The following is a 26532-nucleotide window of genomic DNA, read 5'->3' on the forward strand; positions in this document are numbered from 1 at the left end:
CTCCAAGTCAGGTATTGTGGTTGAGCAAAATCTAGATAAAATTCCAGCAAGTCCCGATCAACCTTTGGGTCTGGAGAAGGAACAACAGCAGTCGAGGCAAAGCAGTGAAAGATGAATACCTTTCGGTTGATTGGCATATCGAACTGAGTGTCCTTCGAGTTCTCAAGACTGAACGATAAAACGGGTTCAAGACAATGAGTACTCGGTTCATCAATGACTTCCCTCTGGAGTGATTCAATAGTCCATTCAGGAAACATTGACTTCTTTTTATCAAGAAGTTCCTTCTCTTTCATTTCTTTCTCCAACCGATCCATCTTCTCTCGAAGCTCTTGTTCAGAAGGCTTGAATTTTGGATTAGGCTTGGAAGGAGCTCCTGTAACAATATCATCAATATCATCTTCTTCATCTTCATCATCTTCTCCAATGATCTTCTTTTTCTTTTGACTTTTATTGGCCGAAGCTTCATTATCCTTCGGTCTAGCAGTAGCTTTCGGTTCTGGAGGAGGAGGAAGTTGAGTTTTGTCAAGTTTACCTCATTGGTATTTCTTTTCTATCCCTTGTTTCGGAAGAACAACAGCTTCTGAAACACCTTCAATTCTACTGAGAATATCCAAGGCTAGACGGAGCTTCTTAGCCAAGTGACGGCGAATAGAGATGGTTACGATAGAGTCATGGGCGTCCAGGAGATGAAGCAGGATCGAATGGACATCACCAACAAAGTTGTGAATCACCTCGCTTTCAGATTTTAAATCATTAAGCTCTTGAGTTGCAGTACAGAGCTTTAAGTTCTGAACTTTGAGCTGAGAGGTTCGCTTGTCCAGTTCATCCATGATTTTGTTTTCAACTGCAAGCTCTGCCTCAAGTTGAGTTAACCGTTCATCAACTTTGGAATGAAGGCCTTCATTAGCAGCTTCAATGGCTTTACGAGCCACGCCAAGTTGTGACAGCTCGTCCTCCAGTGAGCGTTTGAGAGAATCAACTGAAGCATTAATGGTATGTGCATTTTTCTGAGCAACGGCTTGAAGGGAATCAAGGAAGATTTGAGCTTCTGAAATTAGTTTTTTGACTTTTGTGGTCGCTTCCTTGCAGTCTTTAGTAGAGGCTTCCACAGCAAGCGAAGCCTTTAGGCATTGAGAAGTGGAGGCATCAATAGCCTTCGCTGCTTTTGAGATAGAGGTGTCATGCTCCTTAACTGCAGAAGAGAACATGGCCTTGAGAGCAGCTTCTGAGTAAGGATTAGCAGAGGAAGAGGAAAGTAACTGATCAAGCTTATTAGTCACAGACTTAAGATGTCGCTTGGTGAGAGGAGCGCCATCATCATCGCTCTGAACACGATAAGGACTGAAGTAAGTAGAATCGAATTCCAAGTCCTAACCTCTAAGAACAGTGTTGGTTTCGGTTAAACGGGTAGAAGATGGAGGTTTAGTAGTGACAGGGGTTTCAGGTGCAGAAGAACGAACCCCCGTATCAGATACGTTGGTTTGAACTCCCATGGTAGTGGTAGTGGTAGTGGTAGCATTGACAAAAATAGGTGTAGGGATGGGAATAGTGGAAGAAGGTTGGGATGTGATAATTGGGAAAGTAGAAGGAAGGGAAATAGGAATGGAACATAGGTGGAGGAGAAGGTGCTTTAGAGCGAACAGGTACCTCTAGGGTTGGCGAGCGAGGAGGGGTATCACCACAAACCGAAACCTCCTCATCAGAGCTTTCGCTCTCAGATGCAATAGGAGAGGTTCGTTTATGTCCAATAGGAACATAATCAAAATCTGAATCGCTTGAAGACTGAAGAATAAGCCTCCGAGCAGGCTTCTTTGTCTTTTTCTGCTTGGGTTGTGAAGGTGTTGCCTTCTCAGTCTTTCGTTTCTTTGGAGTTTGACCCTTAGCTCCTTTGATTTTATCTTGTTTTTTCCCCTCTTGGATGGTTTATCTGCTTCCTCAATGGAACGAACCATTGTTTGTGTAAGTTCCCTTGGGCCCGAAGATGGAAGTTTCTTGTATTCTTGAATGATTGCACTTTCTTCAGACACACAGGCATACATGGATGCCGGAATTGATCCAATAAACAGATACTTGGACGGATCAGTGACTAGAATCTTGGTTGTATGGAATGTGGCAATGGAGGAGAGAAGCGAATCTTCCATAATTGGTACATGAAGACGATCCATTGCCCATTTTGTGACAATAGACCAGAACCTGCCACATGAAACTTCAGAATGGCATGAAGAAGAGGATAAACTTTGAACAAGTTGTTGCCATAGGACCAAAATCCAGATATACCCTATTTTACAAACCATAAATCATGGTCATAAATGACTTGCTGGCACCATCAAATCCAGCGCTTCGCTCAGAAAGACCTTTAAACAACAATGTGAAGAGGCCATTCCATTGAGGAGGAAGGCAAGATTTCTTGAACTTCGTCACTATGGTTAGGGTTTCAGTGTACCCCATATTGTAGAACATTGAGAACAATTGACCAGTAGTGATGGAATCGGGGTTTACCGTGGTGGGTTCATGGGCAAGACCTAGCAGGTTACAGAAGCGATTCTTGGAAATCGAGGTTTTCTCATTGTGAATGTCGAAGTGGAGTCTCTCAGCAACTTTGTCGTAGTAAGCAGTGGAGTAGATGTGAGAGAAGTAAGACATGGGAACAACCTCCACTTAGGATAGAGCAATAATGAGTGGAGAGTATTTGAGACACTCCACCACTTGCACCATGTAGGGCTCATAAGCTGATGGTGTAAGGTCATTAATGAGATTCTGGTTGGGTTTAATGGCCAGAAGTGTTGAACGAACAGAGGTGTCTTGAACAGATGAGGATTCAGCCATTAAAGAAGCTTGAGAAGAAGCTGATGAACAGTGAAAGAAATCGCCTTTTGCTTTAGAAGAATTGAGAATGGTAAAAGAGTAAAGTTGATTGTGAGAAACCCTTTTATACGTGAGAGTATGAGAGAGAAAAATTCGTCTGAAATCTCGCCTTTTTTGAAACGGCTCCTGATGCGATGGGGATTAGACAGTTGGCAACCCCAATGATGACGTAGGAGAGAGAAAGTCGTTTCACTTTTACGCGCCTTTCCATAGATATCACCTTTTTCAAATCGACGAAACTCTTGGATAACTGCTGACTCATCCGTTGTACTTTATCTGAAACGTCACCAACAGAAATAGCATGAATCGTCGTCACCCTGATTATTTCGATTGAAAATCACCATAATGCTTTTAGAATCCCAACTATAAAAAAAATAGCTCATATAAAATAGAACCAAATTTTGGAAAATTAAAGATTTTCATGCATAGAGTGTGAATGATAAAGAAATAAATCAAACTTTTGTGGGATATTGTGATGTCGATTAAGACATGAAACAGTGAATCCCGGGCACAAATCGCTTCCTTTCAAGTCAAGAGAGACTTCAAAGTGTCTGTGTGGATTCCCGTTAGAATATGATCAAGTGCCTTTTAAGAGACAATGAAAGGCATCTTTTATATATTAGGCTTGTAAGGGTGGCTTTCGCTTCAATTCAAGTTTCAGATCTTGATATAAGACCGAAAGAGAATGAAGTATTTGTGAGACCAATATAGCCTATTGAACAATGGGTTTGACATGTATTCAGTGACTTGTTGAAAAGTAAGAAATCTCAAACAAAAATAAACCTTGATCCTTGGGGAAGAAACATCTTGGTGATAGACAGTTTCAAAAAGGATCACTCAAAATAAAAAGAGATTTCATTGGTGAAAGCTAGAACATAGTAATTGTTCACCGTCAATACATTATGGGTAGTGAATTGTGGGTTTCACTTAGTACGTAGTGACACGAGACTAAGATCATAAACACAGAGTGTTGTGTAACCATAAACCTCAGTGGTAGGTGCTGAGAGTCTCCAGGGTTACATGAATGATATGAAGTGAGATGGAGAAAAATGATGTAGGTGGTTTAAGAAGCGAATGTACCTCTGCTATAAAAGTAGGACCACGCAGAAAACTCTAATCTTAATATGAGAAGAGTAAGGTAGCTCACGATTAGAGTGAATGTAACAACCTAATTGGGAAAACATGATTTGTATATATCACATTATTAAGGCTTCACTCAAAATCTGTAGAGGCTTTAGTCAACATGCAACAACATGCATCTAGGGACACTTAACTAATCAATAGAGAAGAATTTACACCTGCTTCAGCTCCATCATAGAGAGTAACTTGTATACAAAGAAAAACATGAAATAAAATGGAAAATATTTTTGTATTTTGTGAAAAAATTCTAAAGAAAGAGAAATAAGAACAAAAGGAAAATTATTTTTGGATTTTATGAAAATAATAAAAATGAAAAGAAAAACATAAAAATGAGTATGAAAAAGAATGTACAAAAGAATAAAACAAAAATTTCTTTTAATGAAAACGAAGCGAACTGAGTTCAGCAGGACCGAACCCGAAATAGACCGAGCGTTCGGTTCCCGTGTGAACCGAACCCAAAATAGACCGAGCGTTCGCTCTATTTCTCTTCTAACCTTTAACGAAGCGAAGGAGATTTTGGTATTGATTCGACTTCCATCATTCCTAGGCCTTGTAGGATCTTATTGAAACTTACTTCAGGTAAGGCCTTAGTGAATATATCTGCTAATTGATCAGTGGTTCTAACGAAATGAATCTCTACGTTACTATCTTCCACATGATCTTTGATGAAGTGATATCACAATGCGATGTGCTTTATCTTTGAGTGTTTCACTGGGTTATGACAAATCCTAATTGAACTTTATGAGTCGCAATATAGTGGGATTTTCTTCATGTTCAGCCCATATTCTTTAAGCTGACTTTGTATCCAAATGACCTGAGATGTGCAAGAGGCTGCAACAATATATTCAACTTCAGCTGTGGAGAGTGAAACACAGGTTTGTTTCTTTGATTGCCAGCTTACTAATTTTCCATCCAAAAATTGGCATCCTCTAGTAGTGCTTTTACGATCCAATCCACAACCCCTAGGTCAGCGTCTGAGAATGCTAGGACAAAAAATCATGAGTTGGTTGGATACCATAGACCGAGAGAGGAGGTTCACTTCAGATAGCGAAAGATGTTCTTCACTGCCAGCATGTGAGGTTTGTGTGGGTTAGCTTGGAATCGGGCACAATAGCAGACTAAGAACATGATGTCTGGCCTGCTGGCTGTGAGATACATCAGTGACCCAATCATTTGACGATAAAGCATCATGTCAGCAGCTGGTTTCTCCAGTGATGATGTAAGCTTAGTTCCAAATGCCATGGGAACTTTCACCTTTGAGTCTCCCATCATGCCAAACTTGGCAAACAATGTCTTTATGTACGCCTTCTGATTGATAAAAATGCCTTTGGGTCCCTGTCTAATATTCAAGCCAAGGAAAAAGTTAATCGGACCCATTGAGCTCATCTCAAATTTAGTTTCCATCAACTTCCTGAATTCAGCTGTTAGACTGGGATTCGTGATGCCAAAGATGATGTCATCAACATAAATTTGGACTATCATAAGGTGGTTACTTTTTTTCTTACGAAAGAAGGTTTGGTCAACCAAACCTTGTTTAAATTTAGACATTTTCAAGAATCGAGTAAGGGTTTCATACCATGCTCTGGGAGCCTGCTTCAAGCCATATACCGCCTTGTCCAGAATGTAGCAGTGATCTAGATGCTTCTCGTTCACGAAGCCAGGCGGTTGCTCAACGTACACCGTTTCTTCAAGTTCTCCATTGAGAAAGGCACACTTCACGTCCATTTGATAGACTTCAAAATTCTTGTGTGCAGCATAAGCAAGAAATATTCGAACAGACTCTAATCTTGCAATTGGAGCGAAAGTCTCTTCATAATCTATACATTCTTCTTGACAGTATCCTTTCACAACCAACCGAGCCTTGTTGCGAATCAGATTCCCTTCCTTGTCCATCTTATTTCTGAATACCCATTTGAGACTGACAACCGAAGCATCCTTTGGAGTTGGAATTAGACGCCATACTTTGTTTCTTTCAAAATCGTTCAGCTCATATTGCATGGCTTGAACCCAATCAGAATGAAGAGCTGAATTCACCATCTGCGGTTCAACTTTGGAGACGAAAGAGTTGAACATGCAAAATTCTACTTGAGAGAATAATGCAGCTTGCTTCTCTTTCAGCTGTGATCAAGTTAATACCTTTTCAGAAGATTCTACAATGATTTGACTTTGAGGATGGTCTTTGGTCCATTTAATGAGAGGAGGGTAATTTGGATCACAAGAGGGATCCAATTCTGCACTGATTTCTTCTTCAAATTCTGATTGTGTATCATCATTATTGACATTCGTATTCTCCCCCTCGAATGATGACACGAGTTTAATTTCTGGATCAGAGCGCTCCCCTTCGTTTGGACTTTCGGTTGACTGTGTTGATAGATTCTCCCCTGGAATGATGAACCTTGATTATTTGGTAGAGACGAACCCTCCCCCTGGATGTAAGGACTATCACCTGATGGTTCGTTTGAGTCTGACCTTTCAGTTGCCTTCGGTTGGTCATCGACCATCTTCTTTGCTGCATCGTCAATAATTTGCTTCAAATTGTTGACTCGGTTATCTTTAGCCTTGGATTTAGAATCAATAGCTTTTTCTGGTTCATCGAAGAGTAGCATATATTGCTCGAAAAGATTTGAAATCGGCACTGTGACTTGACCAGACTTTGGAAAGATTTCTTGCATAGCATCTTCAGTTGTCTTCAGCTTTTTAACATAACTGTCATCGAAAGTGACATAGTATGTTTCTTCAGTCTTCTTTGAGCGTTTATTTAGAACTCTATACGCCTTTGAGTTCAAGGAGTAGCCCAAAAAGATCCCTTCATCGGCCTTAGCATCAAACTTGTTTCGATTTACCTTTGAGTTGAAGATAAAGCATCTTGAACCGAACACGTGAAAGAACTTCACATTAGGTTTCGGTTGTTCAAGATCTCATAAGGAGTGATTGAGAAGCGCTTGTTCAGATACGATCTATTTTGCGTGTAACAAGCAGCAGCAATAGCATCAGCCCCGAAATATAAAGGCAAGGAAGCGAAGCTCAACATACTTCGAGCCGCTTCGCATAGAGAACAATTTCGCCTTTCAACGATTCCATTCTGTTGTGGAGTGTATGGATCAGAATCATTGTGAGTTGTTCCCTTCTCAGCCAGAAAATCTTCAAAATCCTTGTTCTTGAATTCCAAGCCATTGTCGCTTCTCACATTACGAACCATTTTGCGTAGTTGAACATCTACTTGCTTTATGAAGAGTTTGAGCTTGGGAGTTGCCTCTGATTTTTGCTTCAAGAAAAATACCCATGTGAAGCGAGAGAAGTCGTCTACGATAACAAGTATGTACCTTTTTCCACCAATGCTTTCAATAGAGGAAGGACCACATAGATCGATATGTAGCAGCTCTAATGGTTCTATCACCTTTGTGTTGAGAATAGAAGAATGACTCTGTCGACTTTGCTTTCCCATTTCACAAGCTGCACATAGATGTTCTTTATCAAATTTGAGAACTGGAAGACCTCGAACGTGATCTCCAAGTACCAGCTTGTTGATATCTTTGAAATTGATATGAGAGAGCATTCGATGTCATAACTAGCTTTCGTTTGAGCGTGCCTTCGTTAGCAGGAAAATAGTTGGTTTCCCTCAAATTGGTTTGAGATTTAAAGGGTACATTTCTCCCTTTCGCTTCGACTTCAGCAGAATATTATTTGACTTCTTTTTCGACTATTTATGAGCCTTCGTCATCAAAGGAGACCTTCAATCCGGTGCCAACCACTAGCTGTGAGACACTGATGAGGTTGTGCTGCAATCCTTCAACGTATGCTACCTTTCTGATCGAGAAGTCGCCATTTTTAGGGTCGGATAATAAGTCAAACTAAAAAGTTGATACACGTGTAAATTACTAAAAACTAATTATTTAATTATAGATTACTATATTTGATATTATATAAAGTACAAATTTCTACTTTACTTTTTATTTTAATGCAATTAGTTACAATATCATTTATATTAGATAAATTGTTAAGCTTAATGAATTAAATTTAATATGAATTAATATATTTATTTTAAATCATATTAACATGCAAGCGCACTCAAAAGTTGTAGTAACCATTTTTCATATTAATTTATTATTTGTTATATATATAAATCAACATACATTTTATATATAATTTATACACCTTAAACGGTCTAAAAAATCATAAATTAATAATAAAAATAACAACTAATATAAAATTATGACATTTAATAGATTAACTTTTGATTTGATACTGACATTGTATTTTTATATATAAATATTAAATAATAATTTGTTAAAAATTATTATTTTAATTAAATAATTATATTCTCAGTCCGATTTGCTAATATAAACAAAAAAATATACTTCACAATTAAAAGAACTTTGCAAGACCTTAGTGAATTGCATTCAGTTATGCATGAAAAACACATGATATCATGTTTTTTTAATACTATCGAAATATTTTAACACATTGCTAAAATTGGAAAGAATTGCAGAAGTATTTATTAATTTTAATTTCTCACGATTAAAAAGCTAAAAAACGCCTTGCATCGCCGAAGCTCGGCAGAATCTCTCCTAGGGTTTTCATAACCACACATCCCCTCCGGTGGTTGCACATCTTCCACCGTTGTCGCTTGTATGTTCCACCAATTCCATCCCTTATTCTTTATTCTTCATCATTGTAATCGGTTTTTGTGATCTTGAATCAAACGATAGTACAAATTACAAACCCTAGACATAATCAGAATCTGTTGTTGATGGCAGCACTGATAGTACAGTAAAATCTTCATTGGCATAAAGAATTGGCTCCTCCGACAACGTCATGAAAGTGTAGGTCGGTGTGTTACGACGGTAGCATGGGTAGTGTTTCGCAGGAAGGAAATATCGGTAATGTAAACAACAGAGGAGCTGGGGATTCGATAGAGGTATCTCCTGATTATGGATTTGAAGTAGGGGATATGGTTTGGGGAAAAGTGAAATCCCATCCTTGGTGGCCTGGCCATGTGTACAGTGAAGATCTTGCAACCCCTTCAGTCCGCCGATCAAAGAAGGATGGTCTATTGTTGGTTGCGTTTTTCGGTGACAGTAGCTATGGATGGTTTGATTCTTCAGAATTTGATTCCAATTTTGCCGAGAAGTCTCTACAGACTAATTCAAAAACATTTGTTAAGGCTTTGGAGGAGGCAATTGATGAAGTAAGGAGGCGGAGTGCTCTTGGATTGTCTTGTATGTGTCGGAATGAGCAGAATTTCAGGAAGACCGATGCACAGGGTTTTGTTGCTGTTGATGTGGTGGATTATGAGCCTGGAGCTGTATATTCAATTAACACAATTCGGAAAGCCAGGGAAAGTTTCCAGCCAAGATTAGCTCTTGATTTTGTAAGGGAGCTGGCTTTAGAACCTACAGATGAACATGATGACATTGATTTTATAAAGAACAAGGCCATTGTTATGTCTTACAGAAGGGCAGTTTATTATGATCAGGCATTTGGTGGTGATATTATTCGCCCATTACCTGGATCTATACAAGTATCAACCTCTGGAAAAAAGCCATCTAAAGGTATTGATAAATGTTCTTTTTTGTTTCTTTTCCCTCTTTATTTCTTCTTTCATATCAACTGGTTGAAAACCCCCTACTGTTTTTTTAACAAATTAGATGTTCTTAACTTCTTATGGTGGTCTTACTTACCTTTGTTAAATTGCATTTTGTTGTGTGTTTTGAAGATTCATGAATGATTGTTTCGTATTTTCTTTTCATGTCAAAGTGGTTTTATCTCATAACAAAGAACATTTTAGGGCTGATTAAATTTACTGCTTGGGAAACATGAAGGAGCAAGTTAGCCAAGTTTACTAATGTTCCCATGGCATGAACTGAAAAAAAAATGAGATATCATAAAAGTTAAAAGACTTATATCTATATTGATTCTCATCATTATGCCAAATCGAAACCTACCTTCAACACATAATTAGGGTTAGAATTAATATATCTATGATATATCATATATCACATGCTTTTGAGCAAATGCACTTCACCATTGTTATTGTGGTGATATGCAAAAATTGGACCTCTTTTATGTCCTTGTTAGTTATAATTATTTCTTATTGTAATTTGTTTATTCTTGGTAGTTAGAATGTAACTATAAGCCAGTGTTTGGTATGATGGAATCGGGGAAGGAATGGAATGGAATGGTTCATTCCGTTGAATGAAAAAAAGAAAACTTTATTGGTTTTAATGAGCATTTATTATGTTTAGTTTCTTTCCTTTTGTTGATGAAAGCTCAATAGGTATAAACTTATAATTAAAATAATCAATAGAGTAGATAATTATACATTCTATTTAAAATACATTCTAATAAATTCATATTCCATTCCTACATAGTACAAACCACAAGCCAACCAAACATGATCATGGAATGGAATTCAATGACTCATTCCATTATCTCACTCTCACATGAGTTGTTACTTTTTACAGCTCCATTGAGTGGGCGACAGGTGTTTAGTGACACTCCAAGCAAGCTTAAAACCCCTGCAAACCCTAAACCTAATAAACCTAAGACAGATAAATATCTTTTCAAAAGAAGACAAAAAGTCAAAGAGTCAACCCCTGAAGATATCGAAGATCCAATACTTGCAACATTAAAAGTTTCAACCAATGAAGACACATCCAAACCCATTATTGTTCCAGAATCATCCAATAATCCTCTTGATTTTGAGATCAACATACCCATTATTTCTCTAATTCACAAGTCTTCAAATCTCCAAAAATTTGTCACCCAAAATGGCTTTCCAAATTCACACCCCCATAAAATTAGTTCCCCAGAGAAGAAGATAAAGAAAAGAAAAAAAGAATCTTCAATGGAGAAAGTTGAAGTCCCGGAGGAACAAAAGAAAAGAAAAAAAGAATCTTTAATTCATGATCATGATCATGATGGTCATAGCCCTGAAATGGAGCTGCCACGTGTCCTGGCAGATTTGCATTCATTAGCTCTTGATCCTTTTCATACTAATAACAGAAAACTCCGGCAGATTTTTCTAAAGTTCCGGTCACTTGTATTCCAAAAAAGCTTAAACTCAGTCACTCAAAACGGAATTAAATCCCCGGTGGTCGCCGGAGCTCCACCGCTAAAACCACCGCCACCGCCACCGCCACTGCCACCGCCACCGTCACCGTCGGGTGGCATCAAGCGGGATCGCGATGAAGAAACCGTTGTGAAAAAGAAAAAGATAAAGAAAATCGATGAAGATGGCGGGCGGCAGACGGCGGTTGTAAAACCGAGGAAATCCGGGCAGGAGGTCGGGCAGCGGGCAGGGGCAGAGGAAGAGGAAGAGGAAGAGGAACGGACTACATTAAAGATGGAGTTTCCATCGGGAGAATCTTTGCCGTCTATTAGCGAGCTGAAGGCGAAGTTGGGGTGTTATGGAACTATGGATGATGATGGGACCCGCATATATTGGAAGACTTTCACGTGTCTTGTGGTTTATAAATATAAGGCGGATGCTCTGGCGGCATTGAAGGCGGTCACCGCCACCGGAAGTTCAAGTTGCAGTCTGTTTGGGAGCACCAATGTAAAGTATAGTCTCAAGGAGATTTCTAATTCTGAACCGCCTGCCAAAGTCTCTGACCGCCAGCCGCCAGCGGAGGATAGGGCGGCTGTGGTGGTGGCGGTGGATACGCCGGTGAAATCGTGTTTGAAGAAATCCGGTGGTGGTGAAGATGGCGGCAGAAAGATTTCTCGTGTAAAATTCAATTTGGCCAGAGACGAAAGAGTGTTGGTGGCACCGCCACCGCCGCCGCCACTAGTTCCATTGCAGCCACCGCCTTTAGCATCACCGCCACCACCATGGAGATCTATGACCTACATCAAACCATCGGCACCACCATCATTGCCGCCACCACCACTAGTTCCATTGCAGCCGCCGCCTTTAGCATCTCCGCCACCACAACGGAGGTCTATGAACTACAACAAACCATTGGCACCACCATCATTGCCGCCACAGTCGATGTTGGTGGCACCACCGTCATCGCCGCCACCGCTAGTTCCATTGCAGCCGCCGCCTTTAGCATCTCCGCCACCACCACGGAGGTCTATGAACTACAACAAACCATTGGCACCACCATCATTGCCGCCACAGTCGATGCTGGTGGCACCACCACCGCCACGACCACTAGCTCCAGCGCCACGGTTAAACAGACCTGCCGCCATGCCACCAGCACCGCCGCGGCCAAATGTTGATATTGCACAGCAAATGGTGAGCCTTTTGACAAGATGTAATGATGTGGTGGCACATGTTACGGGTATTTTAGGATATGTGCCTTACCATCCTTTGTAAAATAAGCATGTGTTTGTTCTTTGTTGTTAAAAAATGGTTTTGTCATGAAAATTAAATAGCCATGTGTAATGTAAAACAAGTGGTGAAATGATTTGAGGCTAACTGTAGTTGAGAAGGGAATATATGCCAAAACAAAAGTATAGAGATGGATTTTTTTAATTGTGACCTTATGGTGTTCCATCTTCTAAGTAAGCTTGCTTTCTTTCGTTATGTTGCTAATATTGGGTTTGTTTAAATTTGATTTTTCTTGTACTTCTTGATTGGTTGTTGATCTTGTGTATGACTTTTACGGACGTGATGCACAAGTTGATAGTATGGAATCTTTTTTTTTTTTTTTAATTATTATCGTGTACAAAATTTTGGACATGAGCTTCTTCTTTCGGCTTTTGTTGGGCTAAAGTTTTTGAGCAGTAGTAGGAAAAACTAGAAATGTAGATGAGAAATTGTTGGGTTCTTTTGAATGAGATGAAGAATGCATGATTTACACATTGGGAGATAAATGTGGAGTATGCAACAGACAAAAAGGTTAAAACATATGTGAATCAGTAGATCTTGATCATAATGAATGAAGAATTTGTTAGTGAATGTTGGCATAGAAATTAGACCAATTTATGTATTATTATTTATATGCATAGAAACCACCAAAGAAACTAACATAAAGACAACCAACGTAGTGGTATACCACCACTAGTCAACTACGATCGTGATAAACCGATATTATGCTAGATGATGTCCTATCTTGGTTGCAATATTTAGAGGATACAGCTGAATGTTGGCATTTGGAAGAAACCCTATTGATTTGTGTGAAATTGTTTGGAATTATGGGTGAACTTTCATACATGTAACCTTAAACTTGATGGGCCTTGAGAGTCTCTCCTAGTCCTATCTAAGTTGATGACATACACATCGTGCATGCCTTTTGGTGTGAGATGATCTCGAGTGCAAGTTGTTTTCCCATGGTTTTTGGTTTGCATCGTTCTTCGGTTGAGATCTCATTGTGCCTAGATGCCCAACAGTTGCATCTTGCCCATTTACTACCCTTGCAACCACTCCCACATGTAGGTTTGCTTTGGTGGATCTCTTTATTTTCCCCCTAAATATCAAGGATGATGTTCATTTCATTTAGCACCTAAATGCACATAAGTCACTTGACTTTATTTGGCTTCAACTCGTTTAAGCATGTCCCGAGTCATCATACATCACCTGTGATTCCATTTATGGTGTTTCACTCCCTTTATACCATGTATAACCCATCATCTATCTAGCTTGTATAAAGTATTAGCAAACAATATTGGGTAAATTTGTAACCTTTTCAAATAACTCCATAACAAGCATAGTCTAAACTCATCCATGGGCACTTTTGATAAGTATATTGTGCCTGTATTTTCACCAATCTTTGCATTGGGGCCTTATCCCACACCAATGGTGTGGCATCCCAATTCAAGATTTTTATCATCCGATCTTCATTAGTCATCTTGTGTCTAAATAACTTTTACAATGAAACAAAGTTATGAAAGCTCGTATAAATTAAGATTCTAATTGGTATACCATTCACATTTGTACTCAAAATTGGAGTCATTTGGCCTCTACATTGGATGCCTCATTTCTTGATTTCTCATCTTACCTTTGGCATCTAGTGTTGATAACTTGCATAAACTCTATCATACTCCTCTAATTGCATCTTTTCTGTTGCAACCATCATTGATTTGAAACTTGCTTTCTTCAATAAATCCTGTGCATGGTGTGGTTTGTCCTAGACATAATACTTGCTTAGATGTGTGATTTCCTTCTTTGGTGGGCTTTGTTTTTCCTTGTTCCAAACTAGGACAAGACTTTTCACCCATCTTTATTAGGAAAAATGTCATAAATACCCTTAAGTTTACAACTTTTTTTTTAAAAGATTTTCCTAATAAAGTTGTTTTTAGGGTCATTAATTCCTCACATTTATTGTAATTTTTTCGTTTTTACCACTTAACCAGTATACCTTGCATTAGTCGGTTACCAACTGCCTACGTGGATGCCATTTAGCTCATTAATCCTACCTGGAAGCAACAAACCCACACTTAGGATTGGTTATAAATGTTTGTCCCCAAGAGTTGGTCTCACGCACACCTTCTCCCTTCTTCAACGATAAAATGACAACTTCATCTTCAAGATCGATCTTCAATGGTGGTTCAAGAAGGAGGAACAATAAGGTAACAAGATGTGATTGTGGTGATGTTTGTGGCATCTCAGTCTCATGACACCAGATAATCTAGGAAGAAAATTTGGGGGCGACCTATAACATCCCAAAAATACAGTCTGAAAATTTCGTTTTAAATTAGTAATAAAACCATATTCATCAAACGTCATATAAGAATCATAAAGAATGTATCTCAAAATATCTTAACAACTGTCAAATATATCAGAGTATAAACATCACATGCTGAACAAATGGTGTGTGCACTGCAATCTTCCCGAGCTCCTCTTTTGAAAACTGAGTACCTGAAACCAAAACTGAAAACCGTAAGCACAAAGCTTAGTGAGCTCCCCCAAACTACCACATACCATACAATAACATATAAAGCATCTACTGGGCCTTGCCCACTGCATCGGATCGAAGTCCGGAAACTGCATCGGTCCGAAGTCCGGAAACTAACCAGGGCCTTGCCCTCTGCATCGGACTGAAGTCCGGAAACTGCATCGGACCGGAGTCCGGAACTAACCAGGGCCTTGCCCTCTGCATCGGACCGAAGTCCGGAACTGACTGCATCAGACCGAAGTCCGGAACTAATTGGGACCTTGTCTCCTGCATTGGACCGAAGTCCGGAATTGACTGAACATAACATAACATAAACATATCAACTAGCATGAATACATATACTGCATACTACATCGGAACAGAGTCCGGAACACGTAACACAAAACATGCTTCAATCACAAAGACATCAAGCACTCTAACTACTGCATCGGACCGAGGTCCGGAACTAACTGAACATAGCATAACATAATCATATCATATAATATAAACACATATACTGCATACTGCATCGGACCATAGTCCGGAACACATAACTCATCTGTATCACAAAGACACCAAGCATAATGAACTACTGCATCAGACTGTAGTCCGGAACTACTGCTAACTAAATGGGCCCACATTGTGGCCGTAGACCCGTTCCTACTGGAAGGAAACTCACCTCACATTGCTGAAGTCCGTAGACACAATCCCACACTGCTGAAGTCCCACGGACTCAACCCTAGCTGCTGGATGACAGATTCTCAAACTGTCAACACCAAAATAACACCCAATTAATAATTGGGTTCGAACTCATAACTATAAATACATACTTTGGATAATTACTACATTACCCCTAGCTTGGCTTACCTAAGCCTAAGGCCCAATCTATAGGTCCAAAGTCAACTAGGGATCAAAACCCAACCTATGGCCCAACTTTCCAAATTAGGCACAAACCTCTACATGGACTTCCCTTAAGGCCCAATTGTTCAGTCCAGTCCAACATGTCTCATTCTAAGGGCCCAATATCATACAACCATCTAGGCCCAACTATAGCCCATCTATGGCCTAATTTTCCAAATTGGGCCCAATCCTTCATATGGGCCTTACCCTAGAGCCCAACTAATTACTCTAGTCCATTTGATTATTCTTGGATGGCCCAACACAAAGCCCAAGTGAAATTAAGGTTTCACATCAAATGATAGGGTTAAGTGTTTCTTACTTAACCCATTAAGGATTTAATCCATTAAGTCCTTTACTCTACTAGATAAGTGATATGGAGTGATTTGGGCTTAACACACACTCCAATCCCAATGGCCCAAAGATGGATCCAATAAGTCTAAGGCCCAATTACTCACAATTAGGGTTTTCTAAACCCTAATTAGGGTTTCCACTCAAACATGGCCCAATAGGCCCAAAATTAATCTTTGAGCCCATTAGGGTCTTGCTAGGCCCGTTAGGGTTTGCTTGTGGGGCACCACCTACTACCGCCTCGGGTAGTGGTGGTCAATGGCAGCTCACGGCAGCGGCCACCACCCTAAGGTGGTGGCTTTCCATTTCTTTTCATTAATCTTTTGGAAATTACAATTACAATGCTTTATACACACACTAACTAACTAACACACACAACCACCCTAGTGGTGGCCAACGGTGGTACAAGGCGGCAGCCACCACCTCAAGGTGGTGGTTGAGGCTATTCTTCGAGAATTCCGGCTAAACAACACCCAAACACCACTTAACTGCAATAAACACACCCACACATACGTTTTCTGTTTCAAACAAACTCCAGCCACCTACTTGGTGGCGTACAGTGGCGATGGTGACACGAGGAGGCGGCAACAGCAGCACCAACGTCCACAGCGGCGGCGTTTCGTCTTCGTCGGCCGTTAGGCAGCAGCAGCGGTGTCGTGATGGCTAGAAGATGGCATTCGGGGAAGGCAGCGGCTGGATGTCGTTGAAACGGAGGTGGCGGCTAGCTGCTGTTGGGACGATCCCAGTAGCGGCGGTGGTCGGAACGGCACCAGCGACAGCCGAGGGCGCTGTAAGCGGCAACTGGTGGCGGCAACAACATGAGCTAGCCGATATGGAGGAGAAATGGGAGGTGAAGGTTAAGTCCTTGCCGAAGAACGAAGACAGCGATCGCGCCACCCAGTCCGACAACCCTTGCGACATTCTGCACGACGTCTGGCAGTTGTGGCGGTGCTTCGATGGAGGAGTAGCGACGGCAGCGAACCTGGTAGCGCAATGGCGGCTGAGAAAGCTCCGAGTACATGGTGGCGGCTGAAACATATTGGTTAGGGTTTCCCTTGGGTTTTCATTGCTTAAATATGGTTACAGCTTAAGAGGGTGACGGGAGGGAAGGATGGTGCCGGGTCTAAACCCGTGTCCATCCAAACTTCAATCCAAAAAATCCAACTTCATCCCCTCCTCACCATTTATTTTCCATTTAACCCTAAAACTTACACTTTAGACCTTGCCCTAGGAAATTCTTTACAACTGAATCCAAAACTTACTTTTTAAAACCCTGATCCAATAAATTTCTTTCATAAAAGATCCCTAAATCACCAATAAACCCTTAAGTCTTCAAATCTTTTCAATTTAAGTCCTAAACGTACACTTTTAACCCTCGACTTTCAAAATTCTTTATAAACTAGTCCGGCACTTACATTTATTAATATATTTAAATAACCGGGGCGTTACACGACCTTATTTATCAAGTAAAACCCTAATTATTGTTTGTAGTCAGGGTCGGTCCAGATGGTGGGCAACCCGGGCGACCATCCAGGGCCCACGTCTCCAGGGTCCCAAATTTTTTGGGCTGTGTAGTGTATATATATATAACAAATTATTACCTAAATGATTTTTAGGGCCTAAAGTTTTTCAAACTCAAACTAGCTCAAAAGATGAACAATTTGGCTTGCTTGTTATTGCTAATTGAATGTGTTTACAGTAAAAAAATAAATGATATTTTTTTTTTTGCATATTTATTATATTTGTCTTTAAGGGGCATTTTTTTTCTTTTCACCTCGGGTCCCACATATGTTTAGACTGGCCCTGTTTGTAGTTGTGGTTACCCTAAGTTTCTAGAGAGGAATCTATGAAAATTTCCCCCTATTTTTTGGTTGTTGTAGGTTGGAAGGTGGCAACTGTGGTTTTCTCAAATGGGCCGATGAAGAGGTTGCTTAGAAGATGGATCTGTCGCACATAGAGCAGATTAAGACTGTGTTAGAAGTAATCTTAAGGTTGTTAGTGGTTATAATGGTGATGGTAGTAATAGTGGTTATTAAGATGTAATTTTCGTGTATTTGCAATCTATTAAGGGTAATGTAGACTTTTACATGTATTTGCAATGTTTTAATGGTAATAATTTCCCATTTCCTGTATATGTTGCAATTTTTTGCAAGAGAATGTTATTTACATGTTAATGGCAACATCATTGAGAATAAAGGATCAGAAGATTAGGATGTTAAGGGTAAAGTACACTGCTCAAATGATAACGTTCACAATGAATGTACATTGTTGGAATGGTGACATTCACAATGAAAATACATTGCAGAACTGAAATGTAAGGTTATGCAGATGTTGGTCAACTGAAAGTACAATGCTCAAATGGTAAATTCACAATGGGATTACATTACAGAAATGGTAACATTAACAATGGAAATACACTACTAAAATGGAAAAAGATGAATGCATGTGAAATAAAAAGTAAACAAAATACCATAGCATAAATGGGGGCATCAATTATAAATCTTAATGAAAACCATCCAATACTTAATTTCTACTAGCATGTAGCAGCCATCCATTTATATACCATAATATGTACCAAAAAGCGTAACTATATCCAAAAAAAGGCAACCCATAATGTAACACAAACAAATGGATGTATGTTGCAAGTAGTGTGGGTGTATACCAAAAGATGTACCAAAAAGGGCTACCTATACAATTTCCCAACTATACCATCCCCACTTTTGCCCCCATATACCTATCTAACTACTCCAAATCTACTGGATAGGTAGATGTAGAACCCTTTCCATCTTTGTCAAAACATGGCTTCTTCAAATTTAGAAGGATGAATTATTCAGAGGGTTTTCTTGTCCTTCTCACTGGTATCTGCCCTTCATCATCAACATCATTTCCTTCCATATCTTCACCAACATGTGGATGCTCAATATCATCAGCCTTACCATCAACTATAACTCCTTCACTATCATCCATAACAACCTTATTTCCATCTATATCTACTCCATCATATGGTTGCTTAATACCAACACCCTCACCATCATCCATAACAACATCATTTCCCCGCATAACTGCTCTTCATCATGTGGTTGCTCAATACTAATACATTCACCATCATCCTTAATAGCATCAACATATGGAATATCCTCAACTTTATTTAGTTCATGTGAATCTAAATTGGAAATATACTTACTAACAAAGGGCATAAGCAGTTAGATATAAGAAAATGATAAAGTGATAAGTATGATCTCAACATGTGGCATATCATCCACTTCAAGTTGCACCCCTCTCATGCTCTCTATTTCTTCCATGTTATATCTTGCCTCAAGTAGGTCTATTACACCTTCTAGATTCAACATTACTATCTCTGGGAGAACATTACTTGCATTTCCCTCAATGATATCTTTTCAAGATTACCCTCATTCTTAGATTGACTTCTTTCATCATTACCTTCTAGATCCAACCCCTCCATCAACAACTCCTTTAACTGTCACTTTAGCTGCTGCAATTCCACCACCTCTTCTAATACCCAACTTCTTTTTAGTTCTAATAGATCTTGAACTTGATGCTTGATTTGGGTCAGATTGGTTCTTTTTCCTCATATTCTTTGGTGGTTATACCATATGTGTAAGCGATTACCTCTCAGTTATCGCACCCGATGCTTAATTGGTACCTTCCTTGGCCTTAGTATCTTCTTTGGTGGATTAGGAATTAGTTCCCTAGTTGCATTCTTGCATCCTTTTGATTTATGGCCATACTCAAAACACTTACCACATCTCGCAACTCTTCCTATAGAAAATCTTCCTTCATTCTCACTTACACGCCTCCTTTTACTGATCTTTGGCCTACCATGCATTCTCCCTGCCATTGGTGGTAAGAGCTTTATGAAAGATGTTTGAGGCCATAAATTTGAACCAATGACTGGACTAATGTAAGTACAATAACAATCAAAGAATTTATTCTTCAAAAATATATCATTAATATATACATAAGGTATTTGATGGATATAGTTAATGGTTGCTTGAGCATGGAGACATGGGATCCTAGCTAAATCAGATAACATGCAAGTACAGTGCCTCACATCCAAATCCACCATATAGCTATCACATCATCTCTTGGTTTCAAAGACATTTCCTTGAATATGAATTATTAACCAGAACCTATATCTGCAAGTATTGTGTTAGCATATCACCTCATGAGAGAAAAAGTAAAGTATAGTGTAACTGTTTTACTTCATGTTCTTTCCAAAAAGCTTCATCTTCTTTAATACTGCTCGATAGATATTGGTATTCCATTTAGTGTATTACTCATTCATGTGAGCAAACATGTCCATGATTTATATCCTAATTTCCCCAAGCATTATGATCAATGGTTTTTCCTAGCATCCACAATGATGTAGTTGAAACACTCTGAAATACCATTCTCCACTGCTTCACACTCATACTGAGTACTTATGTAAGCTCTACACCATGTATGGGGTTCTTTGGACATCAGATGCTCATATACACTAAGACTGAGATCCTTAATTGAATTCATGTGTCTTTTGAAGTCACCTTCCACACAAATCATAGCTGCAGCCCATAATAACCTCTTAAACACCAAGCCAGTGTAAGATTTTCTTAAATTTTCATATGTGTCTAGCACATTGCCTGTGCTCTACATGTGGCAAGATATCCTTCACAGATTCAAGTAATTCCTACAGAGAAACCATGTGCTCTACATGATGGTTGTGGATTGGTTTTAAAAGTTTAAAATTTTTCATGAATTTTATGGATGTTACATCATGTCTAAAACAACACGTTAGGCTATATTTTTCTGCTTTTGATGTTAATATGAAACAAGATGAATGCAATTTGGTCAAGATAATAAAACATGTATGTAAATAGTCAATTGACCAAATGGAAGAATTTTGGAAAATAACTCAATGGTGTTGCCTAAGGACTATTTTGTAATGTTAATTACATGTTATGTACAACTATATTTTGTACTATAATGTTTTCCATAATGACATATCTACATATCTGGTCCCTAGATTTTAGATTGTGTAAGAAGATGAATATGACATACGTCTATAAATTAGAGAACTAAACTATAATAGTTATATAATTTATCTATAAGGTGCAATTATAAGAATTTATCACGCATTTAGGAAATGCATAAGAGGGTAATCGTGCAATCATTTTCATTTATGTTCATATTTTACTTATAAACACCATCATCATGTGAGAACAATATATATCCATCATAAACTCAATGAAAACACCTTTCTATGAAGTTAAAAGAATCATGAGATCGTCATCTTCAAAATCAAAAAGATATATTCTCTAATTAAGTATTTTTCATTTGTTCTAAGATTCATCGTGTTTATGTTTAGGGTAGATCTACTTAGGGGTGTAATTGAATCAAGCTACTTAGGGGTCGATAAGTAGTTGAGCTCGAACTACCATGCTCGAAATTTGTCTCAACTAAAAAAATCGAGCCCGAGCTCGACTCATGGAGTTGAGCCTTAATTTCAAGCTTGAGCTCGGGGTCGATAAAGTAATTGAGACTTTCGATCTCATCTCCACTCGACTCAGTTAGCTATTAGAAAAATTAAAATTACATTAAACTACAATAGAAATGTGATTAAGCTCGTGAGCTCGACTCAATTCGACTCTATAATATATAAATATGAATAAAATAAAGAGTAAAAAATTAAATATACCATTGCTCGATTAAGCTCACGAGTTTCATGAGTCGAGTAGCTCGAGCTCGAGCTTGACTCAACTTGAACCGAATCAATTTCGAGTCAGTATCAAGTATCTCGCGAGTTGTATCAACTCAGTTACACGTTAGGTCTACGGGTTTTGAAGGCCATGTGAGAAAAATAAAAATAAGGTCTTACATTTTTGAATTAGCAGTGGATTAGCAAGGGCGGCGGATTATCAGCTGATTAGCAACAGATAGCTACATATTAGCGACTGATCAACAACGGATAGCTACATATTAGTGACAGAATACTGGAATAGTTGCGCTACATATTAGTGACAGAATAGTTGCAGTTATAATTCCAGATCCATGTGCAGCCCGACAACTCCTCATGATCGGTTATGTCCATTTTGAATTGATATTGTGATTATGCCTATAAAATTTAACACTTGCATCGCAACCGTTGTTCAAATTCATAGCAACATTAGAATGTTTACAAATTATAAAATTTAAAACAGCGGTATAATGAAATATACATACATAAATATAGTTGTATAATTGTGTACATGAAAATATATAAGATCAACATAGATATCCTCCGATGATGCGTGGGTAATTAGCCCGTTAATATGTTGTTTTTTTTTTTTTTTGTTTCAATCACAAATTACAACTATAATGTCACCCAAGAGGTACTTCCATAGCACCACTGAACCTAGAAATCCGCCACATCCTAATCCGAATCAGAACTACCACCGCCCTCAATCTCCTCCCCTAGTGCTACTCCGAGTAAGGCTGCTCCGACTCCGGCACCAAAATCAAGCAAACTTCCGCCGATGCCTTTCTTCTTTTTCTTCTTCTTTTTCTTATCTTTCTTGTCTTTGTCCTTGTGGCTTTTATCTTTGTGATCTTTGTCCTTGTGGTCCTTGTCCTTATCTTTATCCTTCTTTTTCTCCTTTTCACCACCATGATAAGGTGGTTGGCCTGATTCCGGTGGATACCCGCTATATTGTGGCTGTTGCGGAGGATAAGGTTGGCCCGGTGGGTAGGAACCTGGAGGGTATGCCCCATTTGGTGGCGGAGGTTGGTTTGGATATGCGCCATTTGGTGGGTATCCGGCGTATGGTGGTGGTTGATTTGGGTATGGTCCATTTGGTGGTGGTTGGTTTGGGTATGGTCCATTTGGCGGTGGTTGGTTTGGATATGGTGCATATTGAGGCGGTGGAGCGCCACCCTGAGATGGTGGGTATGTGTTTTCCGGAGGTGGCTGGGCCACTTTGTCCGATTTGGTGGGTTCATTAGCCATGGTGATGGTCCCACCTGTTGTACTAAACTAATATTAGATTTGTGTTGGGTTGGTTTTTTTTCCCGTTTTTTATGTGGATTCGTTTGGAAATAAATAAGAGAAAATTGCGACTTGTGAATATGAGAGAAGTAAGGAGATACATTTATTCTTCAAAAGTTTATCCTCTTTTCACTCCTTTCCATCCAATTTCTCTATCGTTTACTTATATTTTAATGTTATGTTTTGCAATATTTTAAGAAAAAGAAAAGAAATTTGATGATATCGTAGTTTATGATATTTTTGTTGTCTTCTCTTTTGAAGTATTTGATCAACTATAATCTTCCAAATTTTAACCAGACTTCGCATTTTACAACTACGTCATCATCGTTGTCTTCTTTTTGTAGTATTTGCAATTTGGCATTGATTACACAATCTTCCAAATTCAAATCAGACTTTGTATTGTACAAATGTGTCATCATCTTTCTACCATATATACGACACTCTGTCCTCAAGCCCAAGTGAAATTCAATAACGAATATTGTAATTATAATAGATTTTTTCAAGCTATTTGATTAAATCTTTCATGAGCCTAACAGGTAAAATCGCACAAAATTCACTATTATTAGAGTAGAGTAGAGGATATACATATTTACAAACCCACGTGGAAACCATGTCATCAAATTAAATGACCGGAAAAGAACAGTACAAAAGACACGTGTCCATGACCATGTCCACCTCATTGTTTGTCAAGAGAATGTTTCATCTGGCTTCAAGAAATTGTGTGTTTCCACCACACTCATCTCCCCACCACCTACCGGATTGAACTCGCATCTATAGAAACTGCAAAACAAAAATCAATTGTTAAATTTGCTCATCGAAGAAAAAGATGACAAGGGTATTTATGTCTTTTCAAAACAAATATCAGTAACTAAATTATTACCTCCCATCCATTCCAAGGATCACAACCGTGTTCTTTTGATGGCCAAAACCAACAACGTACTGCAAACCCTCGTTCAAATGGATTCGAGCCACCGACCATTCTGAACTAAAGTATTTTGGTAGTACTACTGAAAGAGAAAAGTACCATAAAGTAAACACCATGTCAGATGTCAATCAATCAGGTACTTTATCATGTAACCGTTGAAACTTGAACCCTTTTCTGTACCTTTCATGAAAGATAAATGTGAAACCACCGATGGAGTTGTGTTAATATGCTCCGATGGTGTTTGTGATGATTCGATTGCTGATTGTCCGTAATCAACTTTTAAGTTGAAAACATGAACCGTTCCCCTGTCACTTGAAACAGCTAGCCTTTCTGCGGTTGGAGAGAAAGCAAGGCTGTAGATGTCTGCTTTATCTGACCCTCTCCTTACCTACATTCCATATGTCAGAACAATTTGTTCTAAGAAGGTGCTACGAATTCGTACACCTAATTACTTATTGTAAGTCCCTTGATTTAACATAAATGTATAAATGTTAAATCAGGGATACAACAGATACAATAAGTAATTAATATCTAGTTTTAAAAACGTTGTTAAAACTAATGTTTTTCTTTCTAACTTATTAGAAAATTAGACAATCTATGTTTCTTAATGAATTTAAACTAAAAACTATGATTTATTGGATATAAATGAAGTAACAATCAAAATAAAAAATTAAATGGAGAATTAGAATACCTCTTGAAGCAATAAACCATCGAGAGTGTTGAAGATTCGAACCAGAGTTCCTTTTCTACTAGCAGTAGCAAGCAAACGGCCATCATGAGTAAGAGCAAGACACTTAATTCTGGAATCATGTGCATTTATAAACTTGGTTTGTTTCGAAGAGTAATGTTCTACTCTGATTTCCCCTTTTCGTAAACCTGGACACACCAACACCATTGATCCAGCAAGATGAGAAACCTCACATAATCCCTTAGGGTTTGTGAATGTATCAATCTGTTGCAAAAGCTTCAAATCCGCAAAGTTATAAACATATATCTTCTGAGCTAAAATCACAACAATCCGATCCCGACGGAGTCTCACAGACTTAACCTCCGACCTGAACGACAATTCACCGATGCATCGGCTCTGATGGTCGTCCCAGATCATCACTTTGTTTAAAGGATACTGTGGATCGGGTCCGCCGCCGACTAAGGCGAGGATGTTACAACGGAAGAGCATCTGGACGACACCGATACCGCCTCCGGTGTCATAGTCCCGTCGGAAAATTTCACGGAAGGGGTCGCAGTTGAAGATACGGAACCCACGGTCGGTGCCGGCTGCGAAACAACCGGAGTCTTGGTTGAAGGAGAGGTAAAGGAGGTTTGGTAGTTCGATGGCGGCGGTGGAGTGGTGGGAGTCCGGTGAGGTGGGTGTGAGGGATTTGGTTAAAGGAGGAGGTGGGTCATCGAGTGATTGTTGGTGGTGGGGTTTGGAAGACGATGGAGATGAGGTCTGTTTGTCCATGGATAGCGTTATGGAAGAAATTGAATCAAGGGTATTGGATGGAGGGGTTGAGATTGTCGTCATATGTATCAAGCGAATTCAGACGAATATGATTACGATGATGATGACGATGATGAAGGACAACGGCGGCGATGAGCGATGAGGGAAGACAGCTGAAGCTTCTTATGAGAGAAGATTGCAGACTTCACCTCCTTTTGGAGTTATTAGTTGATTGAAAGCAAGACTTTTTATTCCGCTAAAATACATGTGAAATTTAAGTTATTGAACCTAAAATATAGGTAAATTATAGTAATGACCCATGTGGTTTGGAGTATTACATGTTACTCCCTGACTTTTTTCTTAAAAATTTGGAATATGACTATATTACTTATCTTTCTTTTTTCTCTTTTTTTAAATTTATTTGTTATCATATAATATGTAATAATATATTAGATAATTAAATGGTCCCACTTATCACACATTTCTTCTACAATCAGTCGATAAGATCACCCTTCTCCTTTCTCACGATCTCCTCAGCCAACACCATCACTCACCCCTCCTCTCTCCACCATCTTCACCGCTCACATGATTTGCGATCGGGCTGTAGTGAATTGATTTTACTAAAACACATCTTAAAAAACAATTTGACAAAAAAAGCCAAATTTATGAATCTGTTTTACATAACCAAAATAACGTTCACGGTTCACACAAACACTGACCCTACTACTTAAATTTCATGTGTGAGCAACATATTATCATCTTCAATACCAACCTTATAATTTATCGTGAGCTAGAAGGAAACTCTCACTTTTGACTTTGGAGGAGCAATAACCAGTTTAATCTATTGTCTATGAACTTAGTATGAGAAACAAATCATTGCCTATTAGTCCAATTCCTTATGACTTCATCATGGAATGCCAACTTTTACACTTGAGAACCCCCTACACTTTAATATATACCATCAGAATCTTCAAAATTTTATAGTTATTTCTTTATTTAAACAACCTAAATGTACAAATGGCAACAAAAATACCCAAAAGAACATGATTGTAACATCCATTTTTTGGGT

The 26532-nt window shown here is 38.9% G+C and overlaps 2 protein-coding genes across 4 annotated transcripts; one reads left to right on the forward strand and one right to left on the reverse strand.

Moving 5' to 3' along the window:
• The first annotated feature begins 8492 nt into the window (after positions 1–8492).
• On the forward strand, positions 8493–12538 carry LOC145072591 (PWWP domain-containing protein 1-like). 2 transcript variants are annotated; one of them, XM_079019037.1, is made up of 3 exons: positions 8493–8634; positions 8763–9557; positions 10470–12538. In XM_079019037.1, the coding sequence occupies exons 2-3, from the start codon at positions 8855–8857 to the stop codon at positions 12326–12328; spliced, it is 2562 nt and encodes an 853-aa protein (XP_078875163.1). In that variant the 5' UTR covers positions 8493–8634; positions 8763–8854; the 3' UTR covers positions 12329–12538. The 2 variants fall into 2 exon arrangements, with proteins under 2 accessions (XP_078875163.1, XP_078875162.1); XM_079019036.1 differs by having other exon boundaries at positions 8517–9557.
• Positions 12539–23639: 11101 nt separating this feature from the next.
• LOC145072683 (autophagy-related protein 18a-like) lies at positions 23640–25700 on the reverse strand. 2 transcript variants are annotated; one of them, XM_079019149.1, is made up of 4 exons: positions 24714–25700; positions 24203–24410; positions 23978–24101; positions 23640–23877 (listed from the first exon to the last, which is right to left on the reverse strand). In XM_079019149.1, exons 1-4 carry the CDS (start codon positions 25545–25547, stop codon positions 23784–23786), a joined length of 1260 nt encoding a protein of 419 aa, XP_078875275.1. In that variant the 5' UTR covers positions 25548–25700; the 3' UTR covers positions 23640–23783. The 2 variants fall into 2 exon arrangements, with proteins under 2 accessions (XP_078875275.1, XP_078875274.1); XM_079019148.1 differs by having other exon boundaries at positions 23978–24104.
• Positions 25701–26532: the final 832 nt, after the last annotated feature.

Source organism: Lactuca serriola, chromosome 9, assembly GCF_051521515.1.
Source record: "Lactuca serriola cultivar US96UC23 chromosome 9, Lser_US96UC23_V15, whole genome shotgun sequence".
Classification (NCBI taxonomy): Eukaryota; Viridiplantae; Streptophyta; class Magnoliopsida; order Asterales; family Asteraceae; genus Lactuca; species Lactuca serriola.